The 13,605-nt window shown below is 42.9% G+C and overlaps 1 protein-coding gene across 5 annotated transcripts in view; it reads right to left on the bottom strand.

The window, feature by feature from the left end:
* Positions 1-441: 441 nt before the first annotated feature.
* Arfip1 (ARF interacting protein 1) overlaps positions 442-13,605 on the bottom strand; it is an 84,268-nt gene continuing 71,104 nt past the window's right edge. For all 5 annotated transcript variants that reach the window (XM_042279219.2, XM_016003831.3, XM_006985324.4 and 2 more), the window contains one exon: positions 442-2,266. In XM_042279219.2, the coding sequence (XP_042135153.1) occupies positions 2,111-2,266 (156 nt within the window). In that variant the 3' untranslated portion in view covers positions 442-2,110. The remainder of the gene's footprint in view (positions 2,267-13,605) is intronic.

Here is a 13,605-nt window from a genome sequence, read left to right on the forward strand (position 1 = left end):
AGGTCTGCCCTGTGACTCCCTGCAGATGGCATGGGAGTGACTACCTTCTACTTGCTGAACTTTTCTTTCTCTACAGTGTCAGGGGTAGCCTGGGCAACAAAGTGAACACACTACTGTCTAGCATAAGGTTACACTTACTTCTTTTGCACATGTGCTCACTATTTAGAAATCATCATTACTTTTAGCTTTTCTGAAAAAAAAATTAATCCATGAGTCTAATAACATTTAGCTCTTTTGCTATAATTGTTGTTAAACTGTGGTGAGATTGGGCATGTTCAGTTCCTAAGAGATTCAGATTGAGAAAAAAGAATGACTCGCAGAACATGACAAATTAAGTAACAGAAGCACCATTTCTTTTTTAAAATCAGGGGAAAAAGTATATTCTCTGAAGCTCCAAATAGTTACTTCTTATTTAAAATGTATGAGATCAGGGCAATAAGATAATGTAGCACAGACTTTAATAAGAGTACAAAGTTCACCCCAGAGGCACACTCTGGGGAGTGTAAATAACCACACAAGTGGCTTTCTGCTTGAAGAATAAAATAAGGCTCTCTCAGAGTACAAATATACAGAAGGAATGATTTAAAACGGGTGCATGACTTACAATCACATTACAGTGTATTAAGCACTCAAAACAGGCATATTAATAAAAAAAGCCAGCTAAAAGGCATTTGGACATACATAACACATTGTACAGTCCACAAAGTTCACGTACAACAGTAATTTTAAGTACTTCATTTCAACACAATAGAAATGAACAGGTAAAGTGATATCTCTCCAAATACTCATTTATATGTATGACAAAAATCAAAGAAACTTTACATTTAAACAAGATTACCTCACTGAGGAAACCCCCACAGTGGACAGGCCAACTGTATGTATACCTAAGACCAACAGCACCGCATAAATAAAACACTGGCCTTTCCCTTCCTATGACCTCCGCGCTACACAATCTTTTCATTACCCAAGTAGGAAAAATTCTCCCACAGTCCCATTCTTCAAAAGGAATCAAGAGAAACCAAACAAAAGGCTCCAAAGTTGGTTTCCCCATCCACCTCAAGTATGGTTTGATGAGGACATAGAATCCCAGCATTTACTGTGCTCCTTTCCAAAGAACAGACACATCAATCGTGATCCACGGGGTTTCTTCATGGGTTCTGTACAGCGGTTGGACAAGAATTACTGCATTTGAGAAGGCACAGATCTGTGATTTAAGGCTTAACTGGTACAGTCACACATGGAACTCTACAAACATGGTCTGGAAATTCTCTTCTATCAAAATGGAATTTACCCCCAAACTAGCTTTCCAATCTACAAATTTCTACTCTAGAAACCACTAAGAGTTTCCATTCCTATGTCCACATGTAGAAAAAAACAAACAAAACAAAACAAAAAACTCCGCCTCTCTTAAGCAGATTTCATTATAAATCAAAATTGCTAACACAAGTGTCAAATTCATAAGTTTAAACATGTCATAGAAATTATGACAGTGTGACTCCCAGGTCTTTAAAAATACCTAAACAAAATTACAGTGGTACAGATTAATTTTTAAAAGATATCTACCACAAACTATGAGCCAATCAGTCATTCATTTGAGTTGCCCCTCTGTGGACACTGCAGGACGCTATATAACTTACTCTGCAAAATAGCTTTTCTTCTTTAAGATAATACACGAACATGAACTTCTTAAAGATGTTGATATATTCATATATAAAATATCTGACATTGATACAAATCATATAAACCTCCCTTGGAAAATTACAGCTGGTCCTCATTTCTAGGACCAAAAGCCTTGAAATTTTATCTTATCAGTGCAAATCTATATTAAATATTTCAAATTATAGAAATAGCCATCAACCCTGAAAATACAAAAAGGATTCCTCAAAAAGGAAAATTACTGTATTTAGAATTATAGAAATGATGTTTCCATACAAACCACCCACCTTCTCATCAAATTTAACAGCTCAATTGTTAGGGTATGAAAAGGGAAAATAAAAGCTATCTGTGCAAGAGCCTCTCCAGGTCGGTCACCTCCCCACTCCCCACTACTTCACTCTCACTAGGTGATCAGTTGTTTAACACTACACTCTCCCTTCTTTTCCAGGTGAGTTTACTGCTCTTCAAGCCAAGACGGGGCGTCCACTCCAGGGGTTTTCAACTTGACATGGAACTGCTTAAGTGTCAGTTCAAGCTGCTTCTGATTGCCGGCAAAGTAGGCAGCCACAGCACTGTGGAACAGGACCAGCTGATTGCGCAACACTTTAACCTGTGGACAGGGCAGAGCGACAGGTCAAGCATTATACCACAGGCAGCAGACCGACCACATGGTGAGATTTCCTCCATCCCTCATTCAGGTGTCACCAAAGAGGCCATTCCAATAATGACAATATCCACATCAAGTACATGATGTCTGTTGAGGTCACCAAGCTCTTAGTGACTTTTTCATTACCTAAAGGGGGCAGGTCCGCTTAAGATGTCTTGTTTTTGCATTGCTGAGGATAGAATCCAAGGACCTGCATTTGGTTAGGGGAGTGCTCTACCAAGGAGCTAATATTCAGGCCCATTAATCATTTCCAAACAACATTATTGAGAATATTAACTAAAAGCACCATTGTATTCCGTCTGGGACTAAGAATATTTAAAACTATGTGAGATACAGAAAGGGAACCATATCTACAAGTACCACACTACAGTACACCAGCTCCAGGGAGAGGCAGCATTAAGACTAAGTTTGGGTAGTGGTACCACAAACCTCTAATCCCAGCACTCAGGAGGCAGAGGCAGGCAGGTTTCTATGAGTTCAAGGCCAGCCTGTTCTACAAAGATAAAGTTCCAGGACAGTCACGACTGCTACAGAGAGAAACCCTGTCTCAAAAAAAAAAAAAAAAAAAAAAAAAGGACTACATTTTACATAAATCTGGGTAGGCTGAATAATTTTAAATGCTACGTTTTTTTTTTTTTGTTGTTTTAAAGAAATCAAAGAACAGCAAATGTTGCCCAGAAAGTCAGTTTATTTGAACGCCATCTCACTTTCCATATACTTCCAACTACTTATTAGTTGTAGTGACACCAAGAACACATCAAAACTGTTTGTAGATTTATTTTTTACCTGTGTGTGTGCATGGGTTTAGTGTGTGCACCTGTGCATGTGGCATGTGGCCACCCTGGGGTGGGGAGGTCAGAAGAGGACTACAGATCCCCTGGTACTGGAGTTACAGGCAGCTCCACTCTTCCAAGAAGAGCAGCAGTACTCCTAACTGCCGAGCCACCCCCAGATCCCAGGAGCTCATTTTAACCCAGTAACACTACACTCAGGAATCTTTCTTGATGAAATACCTTAGGTGTCATAAAGGTTTATGAATTACATTGTTTCCTTCCCTGAAGTTTTATTTATAAAATTCATTCTGATTTACACATCCAGTGTAATATTCACCCAAACTGAAATTCAATAATCTTAATGATGTAAAAGCACCTAAAATATGACCCTAAGTGCAGAAATAGAATATAAAATTTCAAATGTGATATGATAGCTGCATCTTATTATCTGTTTCAGATTTAATCTGATCTGCTCTCAATTAAATCTACTACCACTATGGCTGATAGGTTTCTAGCAGGTGTGCTGTCTGGATTTGATCCCCAGCATCACACACACACACACACACACACACACACACACACACACACACACACACACACCTTTTATGAAAATGAAAGGTAAACATGTAAAGAGCTTGATTAGAGAATATATAAAGAATTCAGTAAGATGTTAACACCCCTACACTCAATAGGCAGAAGACTGAATAGATATTTTATCATATAATACATAAAAAGGCTAAGCACATCGCATGAGTTTGTAAAATGGTAAAGTTTGTCAGTTTCTTAACAGTTAAACATATGATTAACCTGTAATCCAACTAATCCACTCCTAGGCATTTAGCTGAGGGAATGAAAACCTAGGTGCACATGGAAACTTACACAGGGATGCTCAGGGTCAGGCTGGTTAGAATTAGAGTCAGGGGTTGAGTTCTTGTGATAGCTTCACAGTAAAAACAACTCAAATGTCAACCAATAGTAATGAGATGAACTGGAATATTCCCATAAAAAGGAGTAATGTTCAACAGAAAGAACTGAGTATGAAAGAAACCACAAGGGAAGCACACAGGTCGCTTGGGTCCATTTCTATAAACTTTACAAAGCACAGTCTCCCTCTTCGTAAGTAAGGCTTTCACTCCAGTGACCCACCAAGGGCTCTTTAACTCTCCACCCTGCTCTGCTACCCGAAGTACTACTTGGCCTATGTTTCGCATTTTTATTTTGGACGATCCGTGAATTACACAGCAAATCCAGGACTGATGTATTGTGAAAGTCCACTTTCTACAAGGAAGTTCTAACTGGTCACTTTACTGTTGTCCAGGCCACAAGTATTTCTTGTCTTGGAATTTAACTCCTAATACTTTTCAGTCAAAGAGACTGGGGGAAGAGCATGGAACTTAATTCATATACCGAACCTGTAAAGAGCTGTACCAATGGCACCAGGGCAAGGGAACCACACCTGCAGATGTCTAGCTAAGCCAGTGTCCCACGGGTCAGCTCCTTGCCCCAGCCACGGTGACAACAAACTGAGCACACACAGACAGCTGGAGAAGAGAGGGCAGCTCACAAGGCCCCGACCGGGGCATCTGCTGGGTTGAAACCACCTCCCACCCACAGTGGAGCTTAATCCACACAGCCGCAGGGAGCTAGGCTTTGGGGGACCGGACTCTACTTGTGTTTTCACAACAAAACAACAGAATACCCACAACCGCGAAAACAGTCTCCAGAACCGAGGAGGTTGATGTGCGTGCGCCATCTAAAGACAGTGCTCAGCTGTCCCTGCTAAAGACAGTGACAACAGCGCAAAGCTCTGAAGCCGCAATGGAAACGCAACACAAGGCAAAAAGCCTCCCAAATGTAACAAAGGATCGACTTCCATCCTCCTTTACACCACAAACCACTTTTCCCTCCACCACAGTTGTAACCTTTTTGTATGCCAAAACAGGTCAAATTTTTCTGTCAACACTGAGTATTGTAACTTAGATATGTTTAGTTTTGGTAGTAAAGTCTTAAAAATCAGACACAAATTTAAATAAGAACATTAACTCATTTATCCACTCAAAAATTAGTAAATCAAAGTCAAAGCTCAACACATCTATGATTTAAAACACGATGGTTTGCCTTTCTGCTTATCGTTGGCTCTGCATTATGGTACATACTCATACGGTGTACGTTCATATGACGGATATGGCACAGCTGTGTCTGCCATGCTGCAGATGACTCTGGTTATTAGACAAAGAGAGACTGGGCTGGGAAGGTGGCTCAGTGGGAAGAGTGCTCGCTGTGCAAGCATGAAGACATGCATTCAAAACCCAGCACGTATACGAAAAAGAAAGAAAAGGAAAGAAGCAGGGCATGGTGGCATGTACACCTATATATAACCCAATCCTGCGGGCAGTGAGACAGGAGGACTCTGGGGTCTGCTACCCCCAGCCTTGCTTCACTCAGTGAAGAGACCTGTGTTACAAGAACAAGGTAGAGAGCATACAGCAGGACACCCAAGGGCTTCCTCTGGCCGTTGCACGCATGGGCAGCACCACTCCCCACGCCACGCGCACATAAAGAAAAACCACAATCACGTAAAAATAGTAATTAAGGAGTATTAGAAAAGTAGTTGCTAAACAATTTTAAAATAATTAACTTTTACAAAATTTTATTGCAGGCTGAACAACCCATTTTGAAAACAAAAATCCCAAACACTACAACATCTACATTTAAGTGCTGATTATGACACCAGTGAAAAGTCCCATGCTGGACCTCATGTATGATCCAGAGGCAGGGCCACTGAAAGTGGCAGATGAAGTCACCTTCAGGCTACCTGTATAAAGGTATATATGTATGTTTAGAACTGGGTTCCTCCAGCATAACAACTCATATGTATGTATGTATTTACGCGCGCGCGCGCGCGCGCGCACACACACACACACGTAATTATCTCAAAATACAAGAAAATCTAATATCCAAAATACTCTGGTCCAAGCAGATACTAGGAGATGGTATCCACATGGGATATTGGCCTTGTAATGAGTGCACTATAACCATACAACACATTCTAACACTACATGGAAGTAGTAATTTTACATACTATTGTGTTAGTTGAGTAAATTTATTAAATACATTTTGTATTACTTTACTTAACCTGTTTCTTGGGGAGGGGGTGAGCATTGGGGAGTGAACCCAGGGTCTTATGGGTTTTGAGCTAAGCACTCTACCACCGGGTCATGTCTCCAGCCCCTTGAATCTTTCAAAGAAAGAAAAACAAAATGAAAACATCCCAGCTCATAAAGTCAAGAAATGCCTAAGGCTAGACCTCCTGAAGACAGACTGGAGTGTGAAGAACTTGGAAATGTCACACTCCTGGATGGTTGCATGCTCTACACCTACACCTAGTGTAGCCTGCCAGCACTCACGAGACAAGAAGCATTTTAGAAATCTTCTGAGCAAAACTTCAAAGCAGAGCCTGGTGGCGGAGCACGCTCAGGAAGAGCGGAGACACCGGGCCAAGGGTTGCGTAAGGGTTGAAGCACACACAGGCAACTTCCTAACATTATGAGGTAGTACAATATTAACCTGTACGTGCATGTGTAGGTACCCGTGCAGGTATGTACATTTGTGTGTCTGTGTGTGTGCATGTGTGCATGCTTGCATTGCTAGGGATGGAACCCATAGCCTGTGCATGAAGCAAGCCACTGTCTCTAAATTATACCTCATGCCCCAACATTAAAGCTTTTGTAAGTCTTTCCGTACATATAAAGAAGAAGAAAAAATCCACAACTACTTATATCTTTAGAAAAACAGTGGTTAAAAGAATAAACAAAGCAACAAAAGCAGAGACTTAAGAACAAGAATAACTATTACAGGCAAAAAGGAGATGACAAATCTGACCAACTTTTAAAACTTAGCACCAGAAAGAAAGCAATTTAAAACGAATATACTAAATCACTGTGTGCTCAATTACAAGGAACTTTCATGAAGATTTGCTAGTGAACAAACCAGATCAGATCTACACAGAACCACCACAGCACCATCTGCCAGTGACCTAAACATACCATACAATGCTCTGATTGTTAAAGGCCAAAACACACCCAACAGCGACTCCTAAGGCAGAGACCAACCAGGCTCTTAAAGAGCATGCTCAGAGATGAGGCCGAGTGGATAACACCGCCTCCCACTTACAAAGCATCCCGGGAAGATGGACACCATGAGGCTACTGACGTCCTACAGGTGAGTGCTGCCCTGTAGTCAGCAAGGCTGTGAGACCACAGGCCTCAGGCACACCGGGCAGCTGCTCAGCCTGTGAGCTATGCCTCCAGTCTTACACACGCCCCCTCCTTCAGAGAATCAGTTCAACAACAGGTTTCACAGTCAGAGTAAGCTATTAGTCTTAATCAACAGTCCCATTGTGAGGCGCTTCAGAGTCATTACTGGCTCTCCCAGGGAGTCTCGGAAACAGGACTTACATTAAATATACCCAGCTCCTGGGGCAACAGACTAGCGTGAGCATATGCAGAAAGGGTGCAGTAGGCCATTCTGTAAGAGGGACCCAACTACTAGGACACCAATATTAACAACGCCTTTCTCCACACCCCACTATTTCAAAATTGATATCTGTGTTTCCCTTGTCTGTCACCGATCTTTCCAGGAAGACACCAGAAGAACAGGCAGAAGAAGGAAGCCCCCACTTGGCCCTCCACTAGGTTCCAGAAACAACATCATTAGTTCACACGCCTGTCAGGTCAAAGCAACTCTGGGCAGAGAAGGAGAAGTACTATCAAGACATGGGCATGGCACTGGGAAGGGGTGAGAGCAAGGAGACAGTATGATCAAGTGGTGGCAGAAGAGATCATCTCAGTTTTTTGATTCATCGGGTTTAGATGCAGCCTGTAACGACCGATGAGTAGAAGGTTAAAGCTGGAATCTTAGGAGACGGTGGTGGAAGGCCAGTGAAACACTGCCAAAGAGCACCCTGGAAAGAAAGTAACTGAAGGCACCGACGGAAAAGCCCGAGAAGGCCGGACTTCCAATCTGCGAAGGCACATTCTGAGTAGTTTGATCTCGTGCATGTGCGTGCACGCACACACCCCCACACATGTACACAACACACATCCACACACACACATACATCCACACACACATACCACACATCCACACACATGTACACAACACACATCCACACACATCCACACACACATACATCCACACACACACACCACACACACACATACATCCACACACACATGTACCACACACATACATCCACATACATACATCCACACACACACATACCACACATATGTACGTGTACACACACACACACACACACACACACACACACACACACACACGCACACACACGCACACACACACACTTTTGAGTGCTGGCTGGGCATCTGCAGCTCCAGCTTCTCCGGTTGTGGCAGAGCAACTCAAGAGCTCCTATTTTTGAAGCCAGCAATACAACACAGTCAGAACACATCTCAACCAACAAACAAAACCCTGATGAGGAGGTTTTCTCTCCTCGGGCAAAAATGTCTGCTGCCTTCTACACTGTGACTTGCACTGTGAGTGCCCTTCCCTCCCTTCTGACTGCTCTCTGTTGGATGTGATCACATGGATTCTGCCTCCCAAGGTTATCTTCCCGTCTTCTCCCACTATTCTTTCAGGAGCTGTACCCTGAGCAGCACTGAAACGCTGTACTCAACCAAAAGCAGGGCTCTGGAGCCAGTTAGGAGGTTTCAATTCTAGTTTAGCTCTGAGACGTCAGACCAGCCACTAGACCTCTCTTGTCCTAACACAGACCAAGGATAGAGTGTGTGAAGAGACTTCTGAATGCCTCTGAGAAAACTCCAGGAAACGGACAGGAGTCTTGTGACCTCAGTTTAAACACAGAAGTGTTCTTGGAGTGTGCTTTCGTGCCCCTTCCAGGCGTAGTGGCTAGCAATGAGTTTATTTTAGATTAATCATTAAAACTGGCTACTGTTATTTGTTTATATGCCTCCATGGAAAAACATGGTTTTGCCACATACGGCTTAGCTACCAAGTGCAGCTCGCCCTTGTGATTGGACACTTTACTCATGTGACTCCTCTGAATCCTCAGAGTATAAATCATCAGATGCTCTGAATAAAGTTGGCTGTTGCATAAGACTTCAGTCCGCTTCATTTATTGGCTCCGTCCTCCCAGGTTCCACTGCCTCTAGAGCAGCAGACACTCTTTGAAACATGAAAATTGCAGATTACATATACAGAAACATAACATACAAAGCCCTTGTTAACTAGTGTCCTTTGGGCCCAGCGTCCACTGACTGAAAGCTTAGCACTTCACAGACTCACTCACAGAGTATCTCTCTGAGGGCAAAGGAGACCAATAGCCGTGACAACACAACACAAAGCCCTTTAACCAAAGAAGGGCCTGTGACACACGGGGAGGGGGCAGGTGGGGAGGAGGGAAGTGTGCAAGTTGTTACAGGAAATGAAGTTGCGTAAGCCATTCACACGAGCTTCGGAGCTTTTAAAGTTAATTTTCAAGAGGAGTTGGGAGAGTTAGCAGCAGCCTACTAGAGGAATTTGACAATCATAGGCTTGAGAGCACTGGAGTGCTCAGAGGTCCAGAGAGACTGCAGCAGAAATTTCCCAGAAATGATCAGGAAACGCAGTGAAGAGAATCCACTCATCCTTGCTCTATTCCTGACCTCATGTTCAGAATTAATCCTGCCCCTTCAGGTGTTCCTGAATCCAGAATGGAAAACATGTGTGCTGAGGGGTGTCGGCAGGTGCTAAAGGAAGTTAACTCACTCAAGTTCTCGACCAGACAACAGAGCTCACTGAACTACGGACAACACGGGGTGACGAACACACAGAAGGTCTTCCAGAGGAGAAAGCCTGTGCTTCCTGGCGTTTGGACACGCGGCAATACAGAGCCAAGTGAAACAATGGTCCATTCAATTTCACCATTACAGTCACAAAACAGTTTTCCTGAATAGAACATATTATAACATCATGGAAAACTAACTTTAAGAAAAATTATGAACCTGAAGTCTTATAGAAATTACAAAATTCTGATCTCATTTATTGAATGTTTTAATGAAATTTATATTCTTTAAAAGCTGCAAGCAGTTTTATTAAGGAAGAAGTGCTGGAGGCAAAACTCATTGGTAGAGTGCTTGCCTAGCTTGTATAGGGCAGAGAGAGAGAGAGAGAGAGAGAGAGAGAGAGAGAGAGAGAGAGAGAGAGAGAGAGAGAGAGAGAATTAGGATTTATTCATTCTTTCTTTTCTTCTTTTTTTCCCCTCTTGTTTTGTATTAGTTCTGTCTGCATGTGTGCCTATTATATATAGATGGTTGAGTTGCTGGGAACTGGACTCAGGACCTCTGGAAGAACAGCCAGTGCTCTTAACTGCCAAGCCAACTCTCCAGGCCCAGGATTTTAAGTTTATTTGGACAGAAAACCAGAATGCCTTTTAAGTTTAAGAATGTTTTAAAAATCACCCTCATTATCAAGTGACTTTTTGGTCATGCCCAACAAAGCACAGATGAGTCACGGCAGGAGTGCAATGTCAGCATGAAAGTCCCAAGTCACAGCAAGGACCCAGAAAGCTCCCAAGGAGCAAAGTGTCATGAAATGCCACTCTGAAACCCTCACTGGAGATAGGCAACCCAAGAGACAGGAACTAGGAAGACTTGGTCAAGGGCACAGTATCAGTGCTGCCCACCAGCCCCACCGCAGCCCTGACACTGTGGCTCACACTGACCACTTAAATACAACACAGACCACAAAACCTGGCGAGCCAACTTGGGAGATGCTCAAGGCTAGCGGTGTCGGTGAAAAGGGGAGCCGAGGAGCCCACAGACACCGGCCACTTAGACAACAGGTACAGTGCAGCACCATGGTTAAGCAGCATGCACTCTCGTAAGTGAATGCTTTTTCAAGTGGAAAGCTGGAACTACTTCTTCTTCTCTAACATATCCAACAGAAATCTGAAATTCTAACCCCTACCCCACTTCTAAACAAGAAGGATTAGAAGACATACATGTCAATGCATTCCTAGCATTTCAGAGGTGGAGGCAGGAGGGTCAGAAACTCAAGGTCACCCTCCGCTTTATAGACTATGAATTCAAGTTCATGTAGCCACTTGGGCTACATGAGACACTGTCTCAGAAAACCAAACCCCAAATCCTCAGCTCCCAAACCAACCAAACAAAACGCGATGTCCTTGGAAAACATCACTTTATTGGAAATCTGAGCACAGCTGACAAACTGAACTGGTCAGCCGGGGGTGCCGCCACGGCCACAGCTTGCTGTCGTTCCTTCTCATCTTCTACCAACTGCTCTAAGTGGTTCTGGGTAGGTGAGACTTGGCTAAGTCTAATTTCAAAATCAACACACGGCTCACGGTTCATTTTGCTAATGGTTTACAGTCAATTTTGTCTGGTTTCTGAAGAGAGGAGGCGATACCACAACCACACCCCCCACCACTACTTGGGTTTAGAAGAAAAAGCAGTAATGTGGAAGGCATTTAACCACTAACAGAAAACACTACCGCATGTGCAAAGTTTCCTCCATCACACGATTCCTACTTTGTCCTTTAAGAATGACTGAGGTAACTCATGTGCTCGCATCAGCTTACTTTCTATTCTTAGCAAAGAACTGATCAGCAGGTTTTAAAGCAAAGCAGGGAATCACAGGCTCAGGCTATATTTGAAAAATAGAACTCTATTTTTTCAAAATAGACTGATTTTTGAGAAATGGAGCATGTCAGTTACAAGATTTTCTAGCTGTGTATATTTTCCTTTCTCCTTACAAGTAAACTTGCTTTATTTTAAACATCTATGTGTGTGCACACAGCTGCTCCAAGGTAAGGACAACCTACAGGAGTTAATTCTCCTTCCACCATGTGGTCAGTCTCCAGGACTAAACTTTGGTCATTAGGTTTGGATGCCAGCATCCTGACCTGCTGGAACATCTCACCAGCCTAGTACCTACTTTTGAATAGCAGGACTGATATTTTGTTTCTGTGGTTCTTTAGGTGGAATCTCATCATCTCACCACATTGCCCACCCTGGTCTAGAACTCAGGATCCTCCTGCTTCAGCCTCTTGAGTGACTGAGATTATAGCTATACTTGGCTTAGGTAAAACATTTATATGGATTAAAAATTTTAATGGCTGGACATGCTAGCACACACCTTTAATCCCAGCACTTGGGAGGCAGAGGCAGGTGGATCTCTGAATTCAAAACCAGCTTGATCTACAGGGTTAGTTCCAGGACAGCCAGGGCTACACAGAGAAAGTCTGTCTCAATACCCCCACCCCCCACCCCCAATTTAATATGTATCATTTTCACTCCTGTTTCCATCATAGTTTCCCTTTTAAGTAATTGATTCTATTAATATTTCTATTTTTCCTTTATGCAAACAAATAAAACATGATTATGTATTCTTCCTTTGTTTCTTACATTAAGTTATAGTACCAGCCTGGTACAATGGTATACACCTACAATCCAGAAGCATAAGGATCATGAACTGAGGCCAGTCTGAGCTACAACAGGAAGACCCTGAAGGTACCAAGTACAATGGTATTTATACTTAACTCAAGTATGTTCTGGGGCCTTTCCATCAATAGAATCCTTCTTTGTTTCTTATAGTTGTAAAATACTCTAATATTTGAATGAGCTAGTCCTTTACTGGTGGTCTGTCTCTCTCTCTCTCTCTCTCTCTCTCTCTCTCTCTCTCTCTCTCTCTCTCTCTCTCTTCCCCCCTCCCTCCCTCCCTCAGTCTTTTTTTGTTTTGTTTTTTCGAGACAGTGTTCCTCTGTGTAATACTCCTGGCTGTCCTGGAATTCACTCTGTAGACCAGGTTGGCCTCAAACTCACAGAGATCCTCCTGCTCTGCCTCCCGAGTGCTGGGATTAAAAATGTGCATCACTATGCCCAGCTTGGTGATTCTTATCTTTTCAAGTCACAAATAATGCTGCAACAGGCTGGTCCCCTTCCTCCTCCCACCGACAGTCCCGGTTTCATGTCGTGTGGATTCCATCACCTCTTGCAAACACTTATGTTTAGGCCTGTAAATTACTGCTGCTGTCAGCTTTTGTCGGCAGGTTTCTCTATGCAGGGGCTGTAGTTATTACGGAAATTCAAAGAAGGAGAAAATAATCATACAGCTCAGGAAACACCGTGGAAGAAGGGACACAGGAATGCATAAGAACCCAGAAAGGTGTGGATGAGTGTTGTACAGCTACACCCTTCCAGAATGAAAAATTCCTTCCTAGAGAGAGTTCAGAAGGCTCGGGAGGCCCCCAAAAAAGCTACAAGTATTTTAAGTCACTAAACCTTACCACAGAGATATCTGTCTGCATTCACATTCACTGCTTCACTATTCACGACAGCTAAGTACCTAGTGCCCATCAACAGATGAACAGATAAAGAAAATATCATCCTGAGTGAGGTAACCCAAACCCAGAAGGACAAACACGGTATGTACTCACTCATGAGTGGATACTAGATATAAAGCAAAGAA

The sequence above is a fragment of the Peromyscus maniculatus genome, chromosome 6, assembly GCF_049852395.1.
Source record: "Peromyscus maniculatus bairdii isolate BWxNUB_F1_BW_parent chromosome 6, HU_Pman_BW_mat_3.1, whole genome shotgun sequence".
In the NCBI taxonomy this organism is placed as follows: domain Eukaryota; kingdom Metazoa; phylum Chordata; class Mammalia; order Rodentia; family Cricetidae; genus Peromyscus; species Peromyscus maniculatus.